Consider the following 26,763-nt stretch of genomic DNA (forward strand, 5'->3'; position numbering starts at 1 on the left):
CAGCGATCGCGTTTGAGCGCTGCACTTAAGGGGTTAATGGCGGGGATCGAAGCTATTTTCGGTCCCCACCATTACAGCTGGTTGTCAGCTGTAAGATACCGCTGAGATCCGGCGATGATGGCACCGGCTCAGATTCTTCTTGGCGTCTGGATACGGCAATTTGCGGGAAGTCAAGGATTTCCTTTGCATACCCATATGGCAAATGTCGGGAAGCGGTTAAAACTGCTGCATGTTACTGGGCTGTACAGAAGTTGCTGAAAGACGCCCCCTTCTCTGACATCAGTGCTCTGCAGCTATTGGCTGAAGCTTCACCACACAGACTTCCAGCCCTCAGTTTTCTGTAGGATTCTCTGCTCCGTTTTCATTTCTCCCTCCTGCACTTGGAAAGCAGAATAGAGAACTCTCAGCATTAATAGGATAATGGGCAGGAGACGGGTAGAGCAGGAAGTTTGTTTGGTGAAGCTTCAGAGAAAGGGGGCTTTGTTTTTGGCAACTTTTCTTGTCCAGCCCAGTAACTTGCAGCCATTTGTTATTTCCTGTGATATTAAAGATTATCTGTCACTAGTTTAGTGATGCCATATCTCCTAGCTAATCGAATAGGTGCTGTCACACTGATAATGCTAGGGAAAATTGTGTCCCAAAAAGTTTATTTTAAAAATTGTGAGCTTTTTTCTAAATATGCAAAAGAGCCTATACTTAAAGGGGTTTTGCCACAAGAGACATTTATGACACCATCCACAGGATATGTCATGAATGTCAGATAGATGTGGGTCCCACCTATGGAACTGCACCCATCTCCAGAACAGGGCCCACTAAACCCCGTTCAGCCGCTGTGTGTTGCGGCTAAATATGGTGTTTTCCGACCATGAAAAACGTTATATGGTCGTGAGTTACATAAAACACAGAATCAGCGTAGCTCAGAAAGTTACGCTAACTCCAATAGTAGTGAATGGCAGTTACAGAAGCAGCATAGCATGCAAGCTACGCTGTTTCCGTAGCTACCATTAAGTTCTATGAGACTTACGTAAACCGCGTAGCTCCATGAGTTATGCAGTTTACGTAATTCCACGACCATGTAACTTTTTTCATGGTCGGAAAACACCTCATTCTGCCGCAACACAGAGGTTAATCGGGGGTTTAGGGGGCCCTGTTCTAGAGATGGGTGCGGTCCCAAAGGTGGGACCCACATTTATCTGACATTTTACATATCCTGTGGATGTGTCATAAATGTCTCTCGTGGGAAAACCCCTTTAACAAATGGGCATCAACACCAGCGATTCTCCTGAGGTGGAGCTACCTCACAGCCTCCGACGCTGTCTCATCAGCATGAAGCTGCTTCACAGTGTGAGAGACTCAGACTGGATGGAAGGGATCACTGAAATCAGACTCATATCGGGCGGTGGACTACCTAGAACGGCAGTTCTTGTGGCATATGAAAGATGAGATTCTAATCTTTTATATGACACCAGTTCTTGCTGTGAAACAACCGGAGACATCACCAGTTGAAAACAGTCAGGAATGAAAGCTGTATACTATATTCTCCCCACTCCCAGAAGAAGCGAACGTGAAATGTGTGTCGGAGGGTGAGGTGGGCGGACATCTCCTACATTTACACATCTATGTTTTATTGTTATAGACATTAACCCCTTATCGACATTTGTCGTAAGTATAAGTCATGGAAAGCCAGTGCTTCCCGCAAAATGACGTATACATACGACAAATGGATGGCACCGGCTCAGAAGCTGTGTCTGTGCCATCATCCCGGATGTCACCTGTAAGTTAGCTTCGATCCCCGCCATTAACCCCTTAAATGCAGCGGTCAAAAGCAAATCGCTGCATTTAAGGCATTTGCAGCTCATAGACACCCCAGCAATGAAATCGCTGGGGTGTCGGTGGCTGCAATCGCAAATGGAGGGCCAACACTAGCCTCCCAGTATGCCTAGTTTGGAAAACTTCCAGCCCCTGCAGAGAGGCGGGGCCTAAAAGAATTCCGTAACCGTCGGAAAGATGGTGCCGCTTCAGGAGAGGAGCCGGCGTCATCAGCGGTGGATTTCAGCTGTATGTTACAGCGGACCTCCACCTGTAATGGCAGGAACCGGAGCTAGCTCCGATCCCTGCCATTAACCCCTTCGATACAGCGATTAGTGGGCTGCCGACCACTACTATGGCAACAGGAGACCTAACAATGACCTCCTGCTCTGCCATTACGGAAGCTGATTAGGCATCGCCCAGAGGCAAAGCCTAATCGGCTTGCTGTCAGCGAATGACTGACAGATCTAATACATTGCACTGCATAGGTAGTGCAATGTATAGGAAAAGAATCTGACAGTTGATCACTTGTCCACTAGGGGACTTGAAGGTCCAAGTAATAAAACACAGTCGCCCTTTTTCCCTCATCAAGTCCTCTATTATTGAAAAAAATAAATAAACCATACATATTTGGTATCGTCGTGACGGAATAAAGTTAAAATAAAATTTTTAACGCAAGGTGAACACTGTATAGAAAACAAAACATAAAACGTCAATTCTGGTATAGTGTTTTTTTTTTTTTTTACTCCTTGCCTATCAAAAAATAGGATAAAAAAGTGATCAAGAAGTCGCATGTACCCCAAAATGGTACCAATAATAACTACAGCTCGTCACGCAAAAAAACAGCCCTATACCAATAAGTCTATGAAAAAATCAAATTAGTTAAGGCTCCATTAAGTCAGGAAATAAAAATATGTAGTAGTGCAGGCCCGAGGGGAACATTTCTTCTGTTTCAAGATGCGATTTAGCGAGGCCCTAAAATTGGAGAACCAGGAAGGGGAGGGCCCAAATACAAATGCTGGAAGCAAGGGTGCCCGTATTATACCAGGGCAACACTTTCCCAGCAAAATTCCCTAAACTGCAAAGGTGTGCAGCGTGTACCAAAAGGGATAAGAAAGGACAAAATTTTATCAGTGAGACACTGGCCTGTGCAGAAAGGATTGCTTCACAGCGTAACACACATCTATGAATTATTTTATTGTTTTTTTTTACCCCATTTTTATACCACCTGACTATGCCGCTGATGTACTCAGCCCAGCTTACACGTGCCCCCGCATTATAAACTGAAGTACCAGTAAAACTCCAAACAAAAACTACTACGAAGCAAAATCAACACTTCAAAAGCCAAATGGTGCTCCCTCCCTTCTGAGCCCTACAGCGTGCCCAAACAGCGGTTTACTTCCACATATATGGCATCGCCATATCCGGGAGAACCCTTTTAACAATTTTTGGGGTGTGTGTCTCCAGTTTCATAAGCTGGGCATGCCATATTTGCCACTGAAATGACAAATCTGGGGGAAAAAATATATATATTTTTTTTTCTTTGCACCATCCGCAGCGCAATAATTTATGGAAAGACCTGCGGTGTGAAATTGCTCACTACACCCCTTAATAAAATGCTTTGAGGGGCGTAGTTTGCAAAATGGGGTCACTTCTGTGTTTTTTTAATTATTTCACATCAGAGCCCTGCAATTGTAAACCAATACTTTATAAGTCGCCAAATTAGGCCTCAATTTCACACGGTACTTTTTCACTCCTGAGCCCCGTCGAATGTCCAGGCAAAAGACTAGTGCCCCATGTAGGGTGATTCTAAAACCGGGGAAAAAAACAGCATAATAATTAGAGAGCTGTTTTGTTATGGTGGCACAAGCTGGGCACCACATATTGGCATATCTATGGAAAAAATCCCATTTTCACTCTGCAACATCGAGTGCACACTAATTGCTGCAAAACACCTGCAGGCTTAACATGCTGACTACACCCCTAGGTGAATACCTTGGTCGTATAGTTTCCAAAATGGGGTCACTTCTGGGGGTTTCCACGGTTTTGGTTCCACATGGGCTTTGCAAATGCTACATAGCGACCAGAAACCAATCCAGCAAAACGTGCACTCCAAAAGCGAAATGGCGCTCCTTCCCTTCTGAGCCCTGCCATGTGCCCAAACAGCAGTTTATGACCACATATAGGGTATTGCCGTACTCGGGAGAAGTTGCTTTACAAGCGTTGGGGTGCTTTTTCCCCATTATTTTTGAGAAAATGAAAAATTTTGAGCTAAAGCTACTTCTTATTGGAAAAAAAGTGTTGTTTTTATTTCCACTGCCCAATTCTAATAAAATCTGTGAAACACCTGTGGGGCCGAATGCTAGATGAATTCCTCAAGGGCTGTAGTTTCCTAAATGGAGTCACTTTTTGGGTGTTTTCACTGTTTTGGTCCCTCGGGCTTTGCAAATGCGACATGGCCTCCACAAACCATTCCTGCTAAATTAGAGCTCCAAAAGCCAAATGGCACTCTTTCCCTTCTAAGCCCTGCTGTGTTTCCAAATAGCAGTTTAGGACCACATGTGGGGTATTTTTTTTTACTTGGGAGAAATTGCTTTACAAATATTGCAGTGCTTTTTCTCCTTTAGTCCTTATTCTTTCAAAGAAAATGTAGGTTTAGCTAATTTTTTCTAATTTCAATGTCGATTTTCATTTTCACGGCCTAATTCCTATAATTTCTGCAAAAAAAACCGTGGGGTCAAAATGCTCACTATACCCCTAGACAATTTCCTTGAGGGGTGTAGTTTCCAAAATGGGGTCACTTTTGGGGGATTTCCACTGTTTTGGCACCGCAACAGTCCTTCAAACCTGACATGGTGTCTAAAATATATTCTAATACAAAGGAGGCCCAAAATCCACTAGGTGCCCCTTTGCTTCTGAGAGGCCGGTGCTTCAGTCCTTTAGCACACTAGGGCCACATGTGGAATATTTCCTAAAACTGCAGAACCTGGGCAATAAATATGGAGTTGCGTTTCTCTGGTAAAACTTTGTGTTACAAAAAAAAAAAAAAAAAAAAAAAAGTATTAAAAATGAATTTCTGCAAAAAAAATGAAATTTGTAAATTTCACCACTACTTCGCCTTAAATTCCTGTAAAACGTCTGAATGGTTAAGAAACTTTCTAAATGCTGTTTTGAATACTTTGAGGGGTGAGGTTTTTAAAATGGGGTGACTTTTTGGGGGTTTATATATAAGGCCCTATAAGCCACGTCACCTATGAACTGGTCCCTGAAAAAATAGACGTAAAATTTTCTTGAGAATGGGAAAAATTTACGCTAAAGCCTTACAACGTCCTAGAAGAACAAAAGTCTGTTCGAAAAACGATGCCAATCTAATTGAGACATATGAGGGGATGTTAATTAGCAACAATTTTGTGTAGTATAACTGCCCATCTTACAAGCAGATCCATTTAAATTTCGAAAAATGCTAATTTTTGCCATTTTTTACTAAATGTGTTTTTCAAAACAAATACTAAATGTACGGAGCAAATTTTAACACTAACATAAAGTCCAATGTGTCACGAGAAAACAATCTCAGAAGCGCTTGGATAGGTAAAAGCATTCTGAAGTTATCACAAATTGAAAACATGTCAGATTCGAAAATTGAGGCGCTGTCTGGAAGGTCAAAAGTGTCCTGCCTACCTCTTTGGGGTATATTTTTACTTGCGTTGTGTGTACTTGTCTTTTTATTGTGGGTGGGATATATCCGTATCTGTTTATAATAAAGACTTTTGTATTTTGATTTATACGTATATTTGGCTTTGGCTAATTGTTGATATCTTCCTATCGGTATATATACTATATGATCACTCTGTGTTGCTGGGTAGGGAAGGGGAGAAGCTGTATGACGATTGGACAGCGTCATACAGAAAACATTACACTGCCGAGAGTGAAAAGAAAGAGTAACCTCCTATTTGGCTATTAAAGCCACATTAGCAGATTTAGAAAAATGCATATAACTTTGCAAATAAACGTTTAAAAAAAATAAAAAATTCAAATCACACTAATTATCAGCATCATAGAACCTATTCGATTAGTTAGGAGATAGGGAATGATTTAGACCCAGAAACAGTGTCGGAATCGGCGCCAAAAACCGACCAAAGCCTCTTCCCGTTGATTTCAATGAGAGGAGGTTTTTTTTTCCCGCAGCGACTTTTAGTCGCTCGAGGAACAAAAAAAGCGACATGTTTTTTCTTGCCGCGGTTACGTCTCTGACCTCTCATTGAAATCAATGGGAAGCAGAAAAAGCGGTTTTTTTCTGCGTTTTTTGCCCACAGCGCTCAATAGCCCTGGGTGAAAAACTCTGCGAAAACTTAGCAAGAAGGTGCAGGCAGGTCAAAATCTTCTTCAGAGTTCCTGTAGGAATTTGAGGCAGATTTTTTTCTGCCTGTAGAAATCCTGTGCGTGTGAACAGGCTCTAAGGCTTGTACAGCAAGAAACCAGATAAAATATCACCCCCCCCCCAAAAAAAAACAAAAAAACTCTGTGACAGATTGTAAATATGTAAAAAGAGAGAAAAAAATAAAAATAAAAAAAAGTTACGAAGCCAAGACTCTTCAGCACTGCAAGTGGAATTCTGTTAAAAAAAAGCCCACAAAACTTTTATTACTGAACAACAGACGCTTGCATTTTCGGAGCACAACATGCTTGGTCATAAAATGGTCTGTAGTTACCTGTCCAGAACTTTCATGATGAATTCATTGTTGCAGGGGGGTGGAGGGTCCGATGTACTAGTGTATTGACTGCACATTAAATTCCCGCAGCTCATGACATCGATAACAACTGTACAGACAACAAATGGAACAATTTATTTTTTCTCATGTGAAGTTGGATGGAAGGCAATTTTCAACAAATAAGTACATAGTATATTAACATTTGTGATCATAAACATACATAAATTGCATTTTATATTTATAGTTATTATAGACTTTCCTCAGAGGCAGTATTAACCTTAAATAAGTATTGAACGGTATCTCAAAAGGCAAAAAAAGATCCACCTCCACAGGTCTCAACTTTCACACATGGTTTAAGGGCACGCAGCCGTTATCTTCTCCAATATACTCTCATGAAAATCCTATGGCTGATGAATCATTTGTTTATTTGAATATGAGCAAGAATGACCTTTTGTCTGGTAACATTTATCCACATCAACAAAACTCGTTTTAAACCAACTCTTCATGATGCAAAGGAGGATTATATTCTGAAAGTACAGGGCATAGGGACGTCATAGAGGGACGTGCACAAGCTTGGGACACCCTCTATGTTCCAGAACATAGAGCCACTCAAGCAGACCTGGCGCATCCTTGCGTTCCATGGACAGCAATTCACTTGAATGGCAGACATGAAATGCTACAAAGGCGTGTCTGGACTCCGCTTCCTCTGGTGATACCAGCTGTTTGCTGGGGATGGGAGATTCCTGCAACGTCAACTCAATTGCAAGCGGTCAAGGCATGCTGGGAATTGTAGTAGAACATCTGGAGAGTCACAGGTTACAGTTCACCGCCGTAGGTCAGTGATGAACAAGGTTATATGCTGCCTGCCTCTCTGTATGCAAGGACATGATGCAACCATTACCACCAAACATTCTTTCCAAAGAGCTATTGCGAAGATTATGTGAGGATGTACACTGCATGTATATGTCCTTGAAAAAAAATGTACTATGTTGTAAAGATTTACTTTAGCCATCATTATTGAAACTGCACTTAGACTACTAGGCGTGTGCTAATATTTATATAGCAGCATTTACTCCTGTAGCACATTACATAGTATAGTATTAGGGTAACAGTATAACAATTACAAAAGACAGTGTGGTACAGACAAATGAAACAGTGTTTACAGAATGCCTAGAGGCAAGAGTCCTGTCCATATGCGCTTACAATCTATAAGGAATAGGAAGTAGATGCAAAAGATCGGGGAATGGAAAAAGCAGCTCTAGACGTGTCAGGTGGAGATGGTATTGGCATACTAGCTGGAAGGGACTCTTTAGGCCAGGTTGTATGCTTGTTCCAAGGCATGTTTTCTGTGTGCGTTTGGAAGGTTGGAGAATGTCGTAAGCAATGAGTGAGGGAGTTCCAGAAGAGCGGGGAGGCACACAAGAAATCTCGTATCAGAGAGTGTTAGGAGATGATTACAGTGGCAGAGAGGAGGTGGTCATTGGCAGAGTGGAGGTTGCATATGGGTTTGTATCTTTAAAACACAGAAGAAATGTAGAACGGAGCAGAATTGTATAGGGCCTTGTAGGTTCGGTGTGTGATCAGCAGTCTGAGTGGCATTTGAAGAACAGGAGTAGAGGTAGAGTAGTCGAATAGCAGAGTTAAGGATAGAGAGATGTTCGTCTTTGTCGACAGGCCACAAAGGAGGTTTTTACAGTAGTCTAACTGGGAAATTATAAATGCTTGTACTAACATTTTGGTAGCCTCTCTTGTGAGATAAAGACAGATATGGGAAATGTTTTTAAACTGAAAATGGCAGGAGGTAGTGAGAGCATGGATGTTAGGCTTAAAGAGCTTGCCAAGGATTCGAAAAACAAGGCTGCTTTCTTTTAAAAAAACAGCATATCATCTGTCCATTGATGGTGTGGTATTGCAGCTCATTCATATTCACTTCAAATGGAGCCGAGCGGCAATACCAGACACACGCCGTGGACTGGCGTTATACTTATGATACATTGATGACTCCAATCCGCCAGAAAAGGAACAGCTCTCCTTTCTGGCTTATAGAGGAAGGTCCCGAGAGGGTCCCTACTCCCTCTAGGATGTCCTTGTGCTCTAATAAGGCTTGTGGACAAAGGTGGTCTTCATTAGACAACTCCTTTATTTTGATACAGGAATGTGTTCTAAAATCGCAGTGGTTGGGGCTCATATAATACTTGCATAATGGTGAGCAGTATGCCAGAATGTAATTACAGAGAAGAATTAGATATATTCCGCAAATCGACATGCACCATCTTGAATAAAAGCTAGTTCACAGAGTATTTTGGTGCCGTTTTCGACTCGGACACAGTTTAAAATAAAACGCCCGGAATTACCTCCCATTGATTTCAGGAGGTTTTTTTTCCCCGTGAGTGGTAAAAACCACTCGCGGGAATAAGCAGCGACATGCTTTTTTCTTCAGGCGTTTCAGTCTCTGACCTCCAATTGACATTAGTAGGAGGCAGAGAAAGCAGTTTTCGCAGTGTTGTTTGCCTGCGTCGCTCAATGGCCAATGTTCTTCCGGCAGGTCAAAACCTGCCTCAAAAGCAGATTTTTCCTCCTGCAAAAAACAGTGTGAACAGGGCCTAAGTCGCAGCTACTGAGCTACCGGGGGTTGCGCCTGGCCACCACAGAAAATATTTATAAATCCGTAACACACAGAACAACTTGAAAGCCATATCCCTTTTTTTTACAAATAAAATAATTCTGTAGGTGTCTTAAATGTAGTGGGGGCCTTGATAAATATGCCGCATTCTATCCATGTTCACTTGAGTTATTTTTAAAAATATTCTAATGTTATACCCGTCAATATATCATTAATTTTGCATTTATAGAGAATGTATTTTTTTTTTTAAATTAAACTAATACGCTCCATACAACTCATATGTAACAATACACACCACAGGACAGACTGGAACCGCTGGGATGCTGGAATGAAGTGCAGATCCTAAAGTCTTTTTGCAGCGAGACCTCAAAGTGTAGCATACTTGCTTGATCTAAAGAAATTAAACCAGAAAACGTGAGAAGTTTAAAAATAAAAAATGAACTGACAGTAAGAAAAAATTCCTGGACTCCTCTGTAGTGAATTGGGGCCTTTTCTTAACCCACTTACATTCAAAGCACTTTAACAGGAGCGGTCTGCGAAGATTCCCCAACCAGCCTATTCTACTGCAAATATTTCCACATTTGCATTGCACTCAAAGCCTGGTTGAGGTATAAGGGTACGTACGCACGTATTAAAATATACGAGGCTGATTTCAAGAGAAATCCAAGCGTTTTTAGAGCGGATTCTCAAAGCATTTTTTGCATTTGAAAGCATTTTTTTTTTTTTTTGGTAAATGGTAAATCGGCTCCAACAACACCTCAAGGAGGGACACACCCCTTCTTTTTGCGAGGCGTATATGTACAAGGCGTTTTTGAATTCAGCATCGTAAACATACGCCTCATATGAAACGGTTTACAGGCGTATTTCAAGTCTATTCTGGAGAGTAATAGGAGCGTTTCACGCTCCAGAATACGCTTGAAAATAAGCCGTGTGAACATACCCCAATTGGTAAATTCTGCATTAAAAATCTACAAAAAGATAGAGTATGCTTAAAATGTCAAAATACACAGCGTGCCTAGGTCCCAGTACAGATGTTTTCAAATGTGGTTTGGTAAAATTGCTTCCGGTTATGTTGCTTCGCTCGGGATTGCCATAAATATTAAAACTTAAAACAATATTCATAAAGATTTGATAACATCTAAACACCATCTGGTGAATTTGGCAATGGCTAATAAGCATAAAAAAAACAACCTATTGAGAATGTATATTTATAGGAGAAAAAAAAAAATTAAGAAAATAAGCATATACTTACCTTTAGGTTTTACGGTGTTGGATATACAGCTGTTAAGCAGAGTATTGTAGGCTGCTTGGTGTCGTAAAACTTTCAGAATTAATGGGACATGACTTGGGTGAATAAAAGGTATTTTGTTCACCAGTCCACCTATCACTGCATTATTATTATCCAGTCTGTTAAGCACATAACAATGATCCTTGCAACCTGAAAGAGACTAATGACAAAAGGTTTGGCTTTTTGCCCCAGAGACAGTGCCACCATTGCTGCTTAACCCTATGGGCATTGTACAGTATGACACTTCGTATACTGTATATGTTTTTAATATCTAATTTTCAATATTTTGCCCAGGAACCACCCTGGTGCATCTTCTTTACAACTCCAAAAGCTTTTTAGGCATACAAAATCAGTCCCAAATGGGAATTTGTTGTTTTTTTTACCATGGGGGAGCAATGCTAATTCTGGCAAGAAATAAGGTAACAGTTAAACAGTAAATATGAGCCTTTTTCAAATCATATTAACCCATTCTATGCAGCATTTCTTTTAAAAATCTTTGAATACAATTTGAAATACCTTCCTAGTATTATTATCACTCCAATGTACAATAGTGTTAGGGCTGATTCAGACGAACGTGACGTTTTTGCACACGCAAAAACCGCTGCGTTTTGCGTGCGCAAAAGGCACTTGACAGCTCCGTGTGCCCTGTTCATATGGATGCGCGGCTGTGTGCGTTTCGCGCAGCCGCCATCTTTATGACACTTCGTTTGGATGTTTGTAAACAGAAAAGCACGTGATGCTTTTCTGTTTACATTCATTCTTTTACTGTTATTGCGCGAATAACGCTTGTCCCACCGAAGTGCTTCCGTGGGGCATGCGTGATTTTCACGCACCCATTGACTTCAGTGGGTGCATGATGCACAAAAAACGCTGACACATAGAACATGTCGCGAGTTTTACGCAGCGGACTAACGCTGCCCAAAACTCACGGACTGCCTGCACTGCCCCATAGACTTCTCTAGGTCCGCGCGAGCCACATGAAAACCACGCGGCCGGCACGGACGCAAAACACGTTAGTCTGAATCCGCCCTTAGAGCAAATTGTATGTAAGCGCTGTTCTAGCATCTACAGTGAAGTGATTTGCTTTCTAAGGACCACAACCCTTGTATCAGTGTTTGGTAGTGTTGTATCATGGTGCTATAAAAAGAATTGGCAAGATTATGATACAAGAATTGGTGAAAATTACATACAATGGTAGACCTAGAAAGACTGAGCTTGTTAAATAGCAGACCTGCTTTGTTATGGTAGAGCTAGCGTAGCCAGCAGCAGCTTTACAGATAGGGGGGGGGGGGGCTATATAAAAGTTCTGATACTCACATCTGCAATCCACTTGTTAAATACAAATCTTATAACAAACTTGTGATGGATCCAGCAATTCCTTAAAGAAGTTGTCCAGAAGATTAGGGTATGGTATGCGCAATTGCAAAATCAAAAACGTCTGAAAATACGGAGCTGTTTTCACGGGAAAACAGCTCCTCATTTTCAGACGTTTTTTTATTCAAAGTCACGTTTTTCGCTGCGTTTTTAACGGCCATTTTTGGAGCGGTTTTTCTATGGAGTCAATGAAAACCGGCTTCAAAAACGGCTCAAGAAGTGACATGCACTTCTTTCGCGGCCGTTTTTTTACGCAGCCGTTTTTCAAAAACGGCCGCGTAAAAATAACTGGCCGATTGGAACAGAACGCCATTTTCTCATTTAAATCAATGGGCAGATGTTTGGAGGCGTTCTGGTTCCTATTTTTCGGCCGTTTTTGGCCCAAAAAACGACCGAAAATAAGCCTTGTGAACATACCCATAGAAAATCATGGCTGGTTTCCTCAAGAAACAGCGGCGCACCTGTCCGCTGATTATGTGGGTATTGCCGCTTTAACCGCAGCTGGACACACCATGAACAGGTATGGTGCTTTTCTGGAATAAAGCAGCCATGACTTTCTAATCCTGGACAACCCCTTTGAGGTCAATATGAAAACATATACAAAATATATATCCAAGTACAGTACTAGGTTTAACAGGGACATCCCAAGTTATTAAAGGGGTTGTCCACTACTGAACAACTGATGACCTATCCACCGGATAGATCAGTATATCATCGGTGTGGGTCAGACACCCGGACCCTGCACCGTTAAGCCGCTTCGGATATCTCCGGGCACCGGATGTTATGGCCCATTATACAATGTACGGAGCCGGAAGCAGTCGGCTCCGTATATAGCATAGCGGGCGTGCTGCTGAACTGCAGCTCTGCTCCTATTCACTTGAATAGGAGCAGAGCTGCCTTGAGCCAGCTGGCTGCAATTCATTGGCTGGAGCTGCTTCCTGCATGTACGTCCAGTGCTCAGAGGCAGCGGCTTAATGGTGAGGGGTCCCTGTGTCGGACCCCCACAGATCATGTACTAATGAACTATCCGGTGGATAAGCCATCAGTTGTCCAGTAGTGGACAACTCTTTTAACTTAAAAAAAAAAAAAAAACACACTTGAGGAGAAAATCTACAAGAAGGCACCATGAAACATACCACAACAAACTGAACTTCTTGACTAACTAAATCTGTGAAGCATTTATTTTTCATTTCAATGACCAGCTCATGAAGTGGGCTTTGTTTTGTAGAAATAACCGGAAGACCTTCAAAAGAGAAAAGCTACATGTAAGGACACAAGCATTTAGGCTACTGCTGGTAAATTACAGAACATAGAATGATTCCGGCTGTCAATCATGTCTCACACATGCATGCCCGGGAATAAACAGTGCGGTTCTGTAGCCTTAAACCATTAAATTACTGTGGAAACACCAACTCCCCTTGATATACCCTTATCTTCTCTAAACCAATGATGACACAGACTTCGAGCTGGAATGAATTGGCCACAGCAGCCATTTTATTAACAAAAACATAAAAACAGCTTAACCCCTTAACGAGCAGCGTATATTGCTTTTACGTCGGCCGTTTGGGGTAGTTCTTCTGAAGCGCCAGCTTTTCACGTCGGCACTTCAGAAGAACTTTTCCTGCATCGGGCGGGGATCTCCTGAAGCAGCAATGGTCTCCGATCATACTTAACCCCTCAGATGCGGCGCTCAATAGCGAGCAGCATATCGGAGTGGTTTTAGAGGGAGGGGGCTCCCTCGCTCACCCAACTGGCATCCCGCGTGCATCGCAGGGTGCCGATGGTATCTATGGCAGCCTGGTGGCCTAACAAAGGCCCCCAGGTCTGCCTTTAGTGATTGCCTGTTAGCCCTCTGGCATGGCTTAACAGGTGCCTGTCAGTTTTACACTGACAGGCAATAACACACTGCAATACAGAATTATTGCAGTGTATTATAAAAGCAATCAAAAGATTGCACAGTAAAGTCCCCTAGTGGGACAAATAAAGTGTGACAAACAAGTCCAAAGTAAAAATAAAAATTTAAAACCCACCCTCTTACAAAATACTTTATTATGAAAAAAAAAGTAAAAAAGTTACTCATATTTGGTATCGCCGTGTCCATGACGAACCAAACTATAAAACGATTACATTATTTAACCCGCACAGTGAATGCCGTAAAAAATAAAAAACAATGCCAGAATTGCCGTTTTCTGTTCATCTTACATCCTATTTTTTTTTTATAAAAAGTCAGCAAAAAAGTCACATTTACTCCAAAATGGTGCCAATAAAAAACTACAAGTCTTCCTGTAAAAAAAAAAAAAAAAGCCCTCATACAGCTGCATCGGTCAAAAAATAAAAATGTTATGGCTCTTAAAATATGGCGACACAAAAACAAATAATTTTGAAAAAAAATTCGTTTTTACTGTTTCAAGTAGGAAAACATAAAAAAAACCTATACAAATATGGTGTCGCCACAATTGTAAGGCCCCGCTGAATAAAGTTATTATGTTATTTATACCACACGTTAAACTGCGTAAAATTAAGACGCAAAAAGGTATGGCGAAATTTCAGTTTTTTTCCCAGTACCCCACTAAAAAAAAGTTAATAGATAAATTATATGTACCCCAAAATGGTGCTATACAAAAATACTTGTCCTGCAAAAAATAAAAAAGGCCTTAGACAGCTTTGTCGATGGAAAAATAACAAAGTTATAGGTCTCTGAATGAGATGATGGAAAAGCTTAAAAAATTGCTTGGTCATTAAGATTTAAAATACCTTCGGTATTAAGGGGGTTAATAATAAATACCAGCAAATACAAAATAAATAATAGCTTAATTACCTTTTCATGCAAACCCCCCATACAAACACCATTCACGTGAAAAACCATACACCCCATACGGAAAAATTGGGAAGGTCCTTGGGGCTAAGGAGGAGGATCTGGCGCCACTCTGGTTGGACGGCTGGGGGTAAAATAGAGATATGGGCACAGGTTCAGAGGCACCGTGCAAACAACAGATGGCTAAAGTATTTCCATTTTGCTCCCCACTTCCCCACCCAGCAGGAGCCCATATAAGCCACATCCCCCATAATGTATAATCTGGGAGGGACCATCACCAGTATGAATTCCTCCCCCACCAATTTTAACCAACACCAAGGACCCCCCAAAACAAGCATACCTTGACCACCTCAAGTATGCAAATTCCCCCTCAACAAAATGGCACGTTCGATTACCTCCTGAATCCACAACGATCACAAATCAACTCCCACTGCATTCAAATGCACCCTATCTGCCAACCAAAAATTACCTGTGCCATCCTCAAAATTATAATGCTGAACGAACCCTCCACCATTCCTCACCACAAACGCAGAGATAGCCGATTCACTTTCACACGAGCCCTGTTAATCTCGACCTCCACGATCTACAATGTGCCATTTCTGACCACACCACAATCACATGAGGAAAAACAGACCACAACCGAAGCAAATCATATTTAATGTCCCTAATCAACTCCCGAAAGGGCCTGACCCCAAGGTCATTCCCCCCAACATCATGAAGAACCATCACATCAGGTGCTCGGTCCAACATCGCACAACGATGGAACTCAGGTAGGACCCTACCCCAAGACATGCCTCGGAATCCAAGCCAGCGCAAAGTAGCTGCTGACCTGGAAAAACTAAGCTGCCGTCCATCCGGACGAACGTCGGCCCGCAACGCACCCCAATGGACACAAGAGTGCCCGAAAATCCACATCAGACACTGAGAAGAATCTGAAAGAAAAAAAACAATGTGTCAGTAAATACAGAAGAAACACAGCTGAAAAAAAACCCACAGAGCATAAACCGGAGAAAAACTAACATACCCACCCCACCGACCGAGAAAAAACTGACCCTGGGATTACACAAGATGAGGGCGAACATACAACCTGAAATGATGGGATTCCCACCTCCCTATACAACGTGCTGCATCAGGCCCAAGACCCCATCCCACCGCCTCAGTGGCGGCACCTATGCGGAAGGAACGCGGGGCAAAAGCCTTACCATCAAGACCAATATTTATGAAAAACTATGGTAAATTGAAAACGTGACAAAAACTTCCCATCCCTATGATGCAACAAGGGCCCACCCCTGAACAGACCATTGCTAAAATAAAACACAAGCGAGCGGGACACATAACCGCGCCTGCAAGTTCCATCAAAACCACCTGCCGCACCTTACTCCCTTGATCAGTTTTTGAGCGACTAATCCAGAACTCCACCCTGTCCCCCAGGAGCACCACGTCGTCCGTCAATAACCCACCTGGCCAAATCCCGCTGGAGGACACTAATTCCCCCAACCGGAGCGCCCTGAAAAAAGCCTAAGAAAACACCAGCCAGAACAAAACGGACTCCTACTCGGACGTGCACACCAAATCCACCGCAACCCCCAACAAGGAGAACAACACCAGGCGCCTCCTATCAGGCACAGTCTGCCCCCTTCTAAATCCCCTAAGGGCTTGTCCAACCAGGAATTCCTTTGTGGCATCCCTTTACCCCCTCCATTTAAACCCAAAAGCCAGGGCCGCAACAAAGAAATTAACCTTCTCAACCGATCAACCCACAGCCGATACATGACCCAAGAATGCCAACACTTGATCACCATACGAGACAACTCCACTCAAAACATTCAACCAAGCCTCCCAATCTCGCCACGCTGCCTCATAAGCGGTCAACGTCCCCGGAGCCAATGAAGAATGGCTCAATCGATTCGCTCCCTGCATACCAGCTCCCACAAGTGCTGAGGGCACTGAAGCCCCATCACACCTGCCTCCGGAACTAACTGCCAAAACCGATCCCACTGTAAGCGAGAAAGGGAATCTGCAATTGAGTTGTCCACTCCCGGAACATGAACAGCAGTAATCCAAGCATTAAGTGACAAACAAAGAAAGACCAAATGCTGCAACAGACAACAGGGGGAGGTGACGCCTTAACTTAATTACCATAACCACCCCCATGTTATCACAATGGAAACGCACCTTCCTATTCCTAAATTGTTCCCCTCAAATAGACACCGCTACCACGATAGGGAACAATTCCAAAAAGGCAAGGTTGCACACCAAGCCCAACTCCACCTACGTAGAACGCCATTGACCCAAACACCACTGGCCCCCACGATAGGCCCCAAATCCCACTCCCCCAGACGCGTCCGTAAATAAATCCCAATCAACGTTCTTCACCACCGGTGACATGATAATCGACCTCCCATTGTATTGACCCAGGAAGTCCCCCCACACCTTCAGATCCTCCCCATGGTCCTGAGACAAATCGCATACAGAAGACCCGACCCATAAGCATAATTTGGCAAGCAAAATTAAGCTTCCCCAGGAAAGACTGCAAATCATGCAACGTAATCTTCCGCAAATGGCACGCCCTGCCTACCAATGACCTGAAATCATCCAATTTCTCCTGGGGGAGCTGGCATTCCATGCTCTCCGAATCAATCCTAATTCCCAAAAATACCAAGACTGGCCTCGGACATCTTATCAGGGGCAAGGGGTACACTAAAAAGCCCAGCCACCCACTGTTGCCAACAGGTTTCCGCAAACAGGTGAACCCAGGGGACCCCACACAAGGAAATGATCCAGGTAATGGATGATGGAGGCAACTCCAGCCACCTCACGAATCACTCATTCCAGGAATGAACTGAAGGCTTTAAAATAGTCACAGGAATTGGAGCAGCCCATCGGACGACATCTGTCCACAAAATACGCACCCTCCGAGTAACAGCCCAACAGCCGAATACTAATAAACATCCGTTTTTGCCTTAAGGGCCCCCCTCCTATATTGCCGAACCCACTCAACCACCGCATTAAAAGTAGTATATGCCACAGAACAAAGCGCAGGATCAATCACATCATTCACTGAAACACCCCTAGGATGTGAGAAGTGATGAATGGGCCAGAATTTATTGGGCTCTTTTTTGGGGACAACACCGAATGGGGAAACTACCATGACCACAAATGAGGTAACGAAAAGGGGCCCGCCATTCTACCCAGCCACACCTCTTTACCCAATTTCTCGGCCACAACCATGGGGATATTCCACACAGATTTTAGATTACGCAAAGAAACCGGAACATGAGGAGGGGGCGGGATACAGAAACAGTCACGAAAACCCCACTCTAACAGACAGGCCTTCTCCCTATCAGGGTACCAATTTAGATACGGTAGCAGCTCTCCCAAACTCACCGGCGTCACCCCCATGGCTACCTGCTGCACCTCCTCTCCTTTCCTAAAACATCTTGACGCAACAATGGGACGCTCCATGACAAACTGAACAGGAATGTTTAAATTTACAGCCCGCACCAAACTTACAATGTCCTTCGTTGAATTGCCAACAGAGCCCCGATTTTCCACCGGAGGCATTGCCTGACTGTCCCCCTACCCCTTGCTGCCCATTATTGGCCGGGACCCCCGCCCCTCCTGGAAAACGGACCGGGGCCATAACCCGTAACCACAACCTACTATATTTCTGATCCCACCGTATATTCGGGCGGACCGCCTTCCTCTGCCGAAACTGCTAGTCATCCCACCATAGACCCTGTAAGACTCCCCAATCGTGTCCATATAACAAAAAAGGCCCGAGCGGTTGCCCGGCACCTTCTCCCCAATAACGCTCAACAAAATAGCGAACGCCTGTAACCAATTCCGGAACGTCTGAGGTATCAGCCGATACCTCCTCTTCCTTCTTTCAATCTGTTTTGGCTTGTCTAAATGAAACTTCTCCAAGGAGAGAAGTGAAAAGATCTCAACGTACTCGTCTTTCCAGATATTCCCCTTAACTTCTGGTTTTAAATGAGTCCCCAACAGTCCCTTGAAACACACATATACCTCCCCTTTGCCCTGTCATCTAGTCAAACCCGATCAACCTCCACATCTTTATCCATCTGAACAGACACATTGCAACCCCTGTGTCCCAAACCACCAACACACCCGCTACCGAAGACACCCCAGCCACCAGCGACGTCCTCCTAACCTCCTCCAGAGCAGACACCAGCGCCTGCTCCCCCAACAATCCTACCCACTCGCACCGCGACAGCAACTCCCAAAAACTGCAGCACCATCCCCCATTCCTACACCACTTACACCTGACTCAACCACCCCACCACCCACAAACACCCCCCCGACCCCAAGGTCCTAAAAATGGCAGGGATCGAAGATAAAAGACAATGACTCATCGGGCTGCGCTGGAGCTATGATCCCACCAGCCGGAAGACCCAGATCATCCAGCAGTCCCTCACGATGGCCATCTCCCTCCGGAACCTGCAATGAAGTTGAACCAGAAGGGCAAGTCCTGTCGCCCTCTGCCCGAGACACGACCGCCAACGATGTCGGAACCCTGAAAGGCCGTGGTCCATTTGACCCAGCGCCAGCGGGGCACCACCCACCGCCGTTGCCCCGAACAACCACCGACCGTGGTCGCCGGGAGGCATTGGAACTTCCTTCTCGCGAACAGGCGGGCAGGTGTATCACAAGACCGGCCCACCGCAAATCCAGGGGAGATTCCTGCCAGACCGGGGCCTGCGGGTGAGGGCCCAGCACCCCGTTCTCCAGGGTCCCTGGAGGGACTCCCAACCCTGTGCTGGACCCTGGAAGTGACGTTTGAGCTGAACCGGGAGGTGTTGGAACTTCCTTCTCGCAAACAGACGGGCCCACTGACACAGGTTCAGTGTTAGTGGGTCCTGCGTGTCTCCAACACACAGGATCCACCTGTTATCCATCACATCTAAATTCATGTGATAGATTACAGGTGGATCCTGCGTGTCAGACACGCAGGACTCACTGACACCGACACTGAACCTGTCCGTTCCGCGGGACTGACCGATTCATGTAATAGCGAACGATATGGCTGCTCTGTATAGAGAATACAGGGCAACTGTATCTCAAAAAAAACAATTTTAATAAAGACTATTTATAAAAAGTTACACCAAACACACTGACTAACCGGTTTACTAAAAAAAAAAATAATAATATGCCCTGCAAAGGTTTACATAGCCATTAAACTCATCATACAATTCCTGAAATATGCTGATATTTTTGTTTTTCATTGGCGAGTTACAAACAAGTCAACCAAATCTGGAGTAAATGATCCCTGTAAGACCTTATTCACACGACAGGGTTTCCCATCCGTGTGACGGCCGTTCATAAAAGGCCCGTTGCATGGCTGCAGTAGGAACAATAGACCAAGAATGGGGCTACTCACACAACCAATTTTCCCGGCCGCCCGGCTCCCATAGAAGTCTATGGGGCCGGGTAATACACGGCCATCACTGGAATGTGTTCCGAGTGACGGCTGTGTCTTCCGTCGCTCGCTCTCCCCTTCTCCTCCTCACAGTGCGAAGAGCATGTGAGGAGGAGGAGGGTATTATTGTGCTCCCTGTAGGAGCGGAATCCCCAATCCCCGGCCACAGCGTTGCCAAAGCTGGGTTGGGGATTCTACTTCAGAAGTGCCTGACGTCACTGGACACAGTGACGTCAATCACTTCTGAAGCAGAATTCCCGACACTGTGGCTGGTGTTTCCGCTCCAGGAGAAGTCCCCGACTTCACTGTGTCCATATATGGACATTAAACTCATGGACTTCTCCTGGAACGGTGGCGCTATCTACAGACAGGTAGGGGGGGTGCCATCTATGGGGGGAGCCGTGTGGCACTACCTACGGGGGGGCCGTGTGGCACTACCTACGGGGGGCCGTGTGGCACTACTTACAGGGTAGTTTTATTGGCCGACATTTGGACCCTGTCGTATACAAGATCTCTTCAACAATGATACTACCCCCAAATTCTCAGATACCTAGGCACTATTTATGCCCAGAGAACCTAATCCTTCCTCTTTCAACAACAAATATGAACAATTGGCCAATCTCAAAAGGATTTTTCAAAATATAGCCATAAACCTTTTAGTCTAGGACAACCTGTTTGAGAGGAGAATATATGTGAAAATTATAAACAGAGGGGCAAAATCTTAAAAAGACTAAAGAAACATTTGTCGTACCAGTAATGTTTTGGATCTTCTGAATTAATGAGAGCAGAATAGGCTCTGGATTATCAAATCTCAGAAAAAAACAGGCTGGCAACGCCATACTAGACTCTTCAGTGAGGGATGAAAACCCATGGACGCTAAAATATAGAAAAAAAAAAAAAAGTACGTTTTAAAAAAAAAAATTAGGGAGATTTATTAAAGACAGAAAACTGGCATAGTCGAATTTATGAGGGTATGTTCACACGCAAAGTCAAAAACGGCTGAAAATTACAGAGCTGTTTTCAGTGAAAAAATACTCTGATTTTCAGCAGTTTTTGAATCTGGAAATTAAACTTCTTTTAATTTGAAGCCTCTTTTGAAGAGTTTTTCATAGTGTTCAATGGAAAATAAGCTCCAGTAAACGCCTCAAGAAGTGACATGCTACTTCTTTTTACGGAGCATCTTTTTATGCGCCGTTGATTTTAATGGGCAGATGTTTGTAGGCATTCAGCTACCGCTCTTTTTCAGGCGTATTTTGGGGAGTTTATGCCATGAAAACACAGCGTGTAAACATACCCTAACTTTGTCCTACCTAATCGTATATTAGAAATACCTTGTCCCAGCAAAAAACAAAATCATTCCATATAAACAAAATGCAAAACATTAGGAATGCCTTACTAATATTGAACTGCATACCGTATTTTTAGAACTATAAGATGCACCCAGGTTTTAGACCGAGAATGTCACATTTGTTTAAAAAAAATAATTTTTCTGTTTCTCCACATTCTGAGAGCCATAACGTTTATATTTTTTCATCGATTGAGCGGTTAGGCTTATTTTTTGCAGGACAAGCTGTAGTTTTTATTGGCACCATTTTTAAAAAAATGTTTTGGTAACCAAAAAAAATGATTCTGGAGTAAATATATTGTTTTTACGCCGTTCACCGTGCGAGTTAAATAATGGTATATTGTAATAGTTCGTACTTTTACAGATGCAGGAATACCAATTTATTTTTTACATTGGGCTTGGGGAAAAGTTTGTTTTTTTTTGTTTGTTTTTTACACTCCTGAAAATGTAGGTAACTTTTTTGGCACATTTTATTAGTTCCCCTAGGGGACTTGAACTAGTTAGATCGCTGGTACAATACACTGCAATACAAATATATTGCAGTATATGGTCATCGTTACAGGCTTCCGCCAAGCCCTGCTGGAGGCATGGCTTAGCAGAGGCAGACAGAACCCAGACCTGGGGGACTTCATTAGGCCCCCGAACGCCTTGCGGGGAGGGGGCCTTTTGGCCTATCAGAGGGGGACGTCCACAGCGTGGGGGTTTTCCCATGAGGGCCATTTATGACATTCACAGGATAGTCCAAAAAATTAAATATTTGAAGCATCACAAATCCCGATATCAGGAGCGGTGTCACGCAGTAAGATCAGACAAACCCAGTCTGACGTAATGTAATCCTCAGAAAAAGCGTGGTTGAACAGCAGCACACGTCTCCCAAATTTCAATCAATATGTTCTTTTATTGGTCAAACATCCAGTAAAAAATGGCAACATTTCGACCCGTGACAAGTGGAGGGTTGAGAAAGACCCTCCACTTGTCACGGGTCGAAACGTTGCCATTGTTGCCGTTGTTCAACCACGCTTTTTCTGAGGATATTCACAGGATGTCATAAATGTCAGATAGCAGCTGGGGGGTGATGTTTGGAGCGGGCTCACGCATGGAGGTGGGACCCGCATCTGACATTTAACATATCCTGTGGATATGTCATAAATTTCCCTCATGGGAAAACCCCTTTAGCTAGTTAAACGGCCAGGAACAGCGCGATCGTTGTTCCTGCCCATTAGAGCAGCGTGTCAGCTGTGAAATGCAGCAGACATCTGCAGTTTATCGAGCAGGCTCCATGCGTGAGCCCGCTCCAAACCTCACCCCCCCTGCTCCATGATGCGCCAGCATGTCATGGGTCGGGAAGGGGTTAAGGAAGCGGTCAGGGGGTTCTGGCACAGCCGGGCTCCTTCACTGCTAACTAGAAGACACACAGACTTTTTGGCAAGATTTATTCTTGCGAAAAAGTGTGTCTTATAGTCCGAAAAATACAGTAAACGTTTTTAAAGGTTTTTCAAACTTTCTGTAAATAAAGTTTAATTAGGGCCTGTTCACATCAGCGTCTGGTTCCGTTTGGGCTTTCGGTTCATCCATTCCGTTAAAGGAACAGATCAACGGAAAGCCGAATGGAAACTACAGAACGGAAACCAACTGAAACAGAAGCAGTACCATTGAAATCAATGCTAATGCAAACAGAAGCTATAGTTTTCATTCGGTTTTCCATTCATCTGTTCCTCTGTTTTTTTTTTTTCATCCATTCCAGTCAAACGGAACCCAACGCTGATGTGAACAGGCCCTTATTGTATAATATACGCCCACTATTTACGAGAACTGCTTGAGGTCAATTAATGAAAGCATTTTACTTTTCAACCAGAGGCTTTAAATGGAATCGGTCACCGTGACCGACAGCACATCTAACAGATGCCCCAAGAGTAAAGGGGTCTAAGAAAAACAAGCCAGCGGGTGTTACATCTGTAGGAGCACCGACTAGCTCGTTTTTCTTAGGACAGATACTCCAACCTTAAAAGGGGTCTGTCGTTACAGATTTGGTTTAAAACCGGTATGAATCTAGTCTAGGATTTGCAACGATTGTAACCAGTTTGAAAGTCCTTTATAGAGGTAAACAGCCTGGACTCCCAACTCCTCTACATACAGGCACACTCTGCCTGACCAACTATTCTTGTCGATTTCAACGGGTAAAGCGGAACAAGAGACTTAACTCCCGTGGGCATTTTGCTATCCGACATGATCAATCCCCCCCCCCCCCACATCTGCAGTGAGGGGAGTGTTGGGTGGCCCCCTAGACTTCAGGTAGCGAGCCAATTTTACCGGAATCGTTTGGTACAGCGGAGTTTTGTCTAATGTGTACAGGCACCTTTTGACTGATACATTGATTTGTGCTGTTGTGTTTGCCTAGACTGGATACAACTGTATCCACCTTTTATCTATTTGCCATTAGGCATGTATGGGCTTTTCGCCTCTAGACGTAAACAAGAATGTTTTCATCCACTAACAGAAAACAAAAGATCTTTAAAATGTGAAACACAAATTTTAAAGTTATTGAATATATTATACATTTACTTTAACCCGGAAAACCCCTTTAAATATCCCTAGTTTGTCAAGTGTGGACTCGACAGAATGAATGGGCAGAGTCTGTTAAAGCAAGAGCTGTTAGCAGCTCTCCGCTCTGACTTAGAGGGGGTGTCCCAAGCAGGAGACCCCCTGTATGAGGTCTATATGCCCTAATATGTAATCTGATCAAGGGTTGTGTCACCAGAACTAAAGGCCCAGTTCACACAGGCTTTTTGGTGCTGATTTTGACGTGGAAATCGCATCAAAAAGTGTGTGAAATCGCCCCCCCCCCCATTGATTCAATGTGAGGTAGAGGAGTTTTCCCCCCGGGCGGCTTTTAGCTGCTCTAGGGGGAAAAAAAAAAGAGGCATGTCCTCTCTTGCCACGGTTCCGCCTCGACCTCCCATTGAAGTCAATGGGAAGCAGAAACAAAAACCTGCGGCACTTGTGTACGAGCATTTTTCTCAGTGTTTTTTGCCTGCAGTCCTCAGTGGCTGTGGGTTTTTCCCACCTGCAAAAAAACAGTGTGTGAACTGGGTTCTAAATGCTGCAGACTGTGCATTTCTTTCAAGCACTTAATAACTTCTTGCTCTTTGTTTTAGTTTTGCATTACCTTCCACCTTCTTGGGAAATCTCTTGAAATAATGGAGACACTGGAAGATGATACCAGTTTGTTGTGCCTGCAACGGTTACTGATACATTTGTTCCAACCACACGAATGCCTGAATAAAAAAAAAACTCACATATTACTAAACAGTAAAACGGTTACCAATACATGAAGCAAGTTATGCAAGAGAAAACTTTTTTTTTGATAAGGGAGATATATCTGGATCAACCATGGGTAACTAGACTTCCTTAAACAGCACTTACCTGGACATATGTATTTTTAGACTAACCTTTAGGAGCATCATTCAGTAGTAACTCCATGCTGGAATTGCTGATAGAACACACAGTCAAAACCAGTGTGTAGTCTGATGCTGCAGTCACGTGTAACTCCACTAAAACATGACTGCAGCAACAGCCTGGTTTGTAGTAGATCACCATGGAGACACATAGGTCTGCATAGGAGCTGTAGACACAAAACAGTATGATATTTTTAACAGGCTCCCGACCACTGGTTGTGTTTTTACGGCCAGCGGTCAGGGTCTCTGAAGTCCGCCGTATAGACCAATTACGGCGGCAATTCAGAGTGTGCACGTGCGATCGCGTGCACACAGCCCTGTGCCCACGCTGTTATTAACAGCTCTGGGCACTGGGCAGAGTATCAGGGACCAATCTGATGGTCCCTGAACATGTGATCGCTGTGATCGCATGTGATCGCTGTGAAAACCTATCACAGCGATCACATTTGTTTTATTTTGACATTTCTGGCAGCAAATCTCCTGCCTCTTCTTCTCCTCACACATTGTTTCAGTGTGAGAAGAGGAGACTCGAGAGAATTGCTGCCAAAAGAAGCCTGTGAAAAAAAATACAGTGTTACACATCAATACATTCTCTGTATAGATCGAAAGATAGATAGAAAAAAATATATCTATCTATACAATCTATCCATCTATCTTTTATTATATTAGAATAGGCAGGTAGGATATATATATATATATATATATATATATATATATATATATATATCTCAATAGCGGTTTATTTTTTTGTTAGCGGTAGTGTAGAGATATACACATATATATATATATATATATATCACAAACAACAAAAATGTGAACAGCACATTCCAACTAAATGATATAATATGTGTATGCAGGTGCAGGACACCTGTGACTGCAAATATACAGCAGAAAAAGAATGGCGACAGCACACCGACACTAATGCCACCTAAACCACTAAATATAAATAAATATGCACTAAAACTAAAGTCTACTTATAAGAGGTTCTTAGTGCACATTTTGATCAAAAAGTGTTTGCCCACCTGCCACGACAAGGCGACCTCTAAGGTGGGAACCTACGCTGCACATACACCCAGAACTGGGACTAAGCCTACATATATACTTGGGGATGGTAGGATCCAGCATTGAACTAATTAAAATCACCCAGGGCAGAATGGGAGGAGTGCAAGAACAAAAATGCAGGCAGTCACTAACCCCACATATATGGATCACATGAACAATAGTGCATATTTATTTATATTTAGTGGTTTAGGTGGCATTAGTGTCGCAGTGTGCGGTCGCCATTCTTTTTCTGCTGTATATTTGCAGTCACAGGTGTCCTGCACCTGCATACACATTTTATATCATTTAGTTGGAATGTGCTGTTCAAATTTTTGTTGTTTATGCGATCCATATATGTGGGGTTAGTGACTGCCTCCATTTTTGTTCTTGCACTCCTCCCATTCTGCCCTGGGTGATTTTTAATTAGTTCAATGCTGGATCCTACCATCCCCAGGTATATATGTAGGCTTAGTCCCAGTTCTGGGTGTATGTGCAGCGTAGGTTCCCAACTTACAGAGGTCGCCTTGTCGTGGCAGGTGGGCAAACACTTTTTGATCAAAATGTGCACTAAGAACCTCCCTATTATAAGTAGATTTAGCTTTAGTGCATATTTATTTATATTTAGTGGTTTAGGTGGCATTAGTGTCGCAGTGTGCGGTCGCCATTCTTTTTCTGCTGTATATTTGCAGTCACAGGTGTCCTGCACCTGCATACACATTTTATATCATTTAGTTGGAATGTGCTGTTCAAATTTTTGTTGTTTATGCGATCCATATATGTGGGGTTAGTGACTGCCTCCATTTTTGTTCTTGCACTCCTCCCATTCTGCCCTGGGTGATTTTTAATTAGTTCAATGCTGGATCC

At 43.5% G+C, this 26,763-nt stretch overlaps 1 protein-coding gene across 1 annotated transcript in view; it reads right to left on the reverse strand.

Annotated features, from left to right (window-relative positions):
• Window positions 1–26,763, reverse strand: part of LOC142652879 (mediator of RNA polymerase II transcription subunit 1-like) — a 173,209-nt gene that overhangs the window by 13,866 nt on the left and 132,580 nt on the right. The window contains exons 10-15 of the mRNA XM_075828565.1: window positions 24,570–24,678; window positions 20,810–20,934; window positions 12,940–13,046; window positions 10,394–10,589; window positions 9,437–9,532; window positions 6,519–6,627 (exon numbers count right to left, since the gene is read on the reverse strand). Of these exons, the coding sequence (XP_075684680.1) occupies window positions 6,519–6,627; window positions 9,437–9,532; window positions 10,394–10,589; window positions 12,940–13,046; window positions 20,810–20,934; window positions 24,570–24,678 (742 nt within the window). The remainder of the gene's footprint in view (window positions 1–6,518; window positions 6,628–9,436; window positions 9,533–10,393; window positions 10,590–12,939; window positions 13,047–20,809; window positions 20,935–24,569; window positions 24,679–26,763) is intronic.

This window comes from Rhinoderma darwinii, chromosome 5 (assembly GCF_050947455.1).
Source record: "Rhinoderma darwinii isolate aRhiDar2 chromosome 5, aRhiDar2.hap1, whole genome shotgun sequence".
Lineage (NCBI taxonomy): Eukaryota > Metazoa > Chordata > Amphibia > Anura > Rhinodermatidae > Rhinoderma > Rhinoderma darwinii.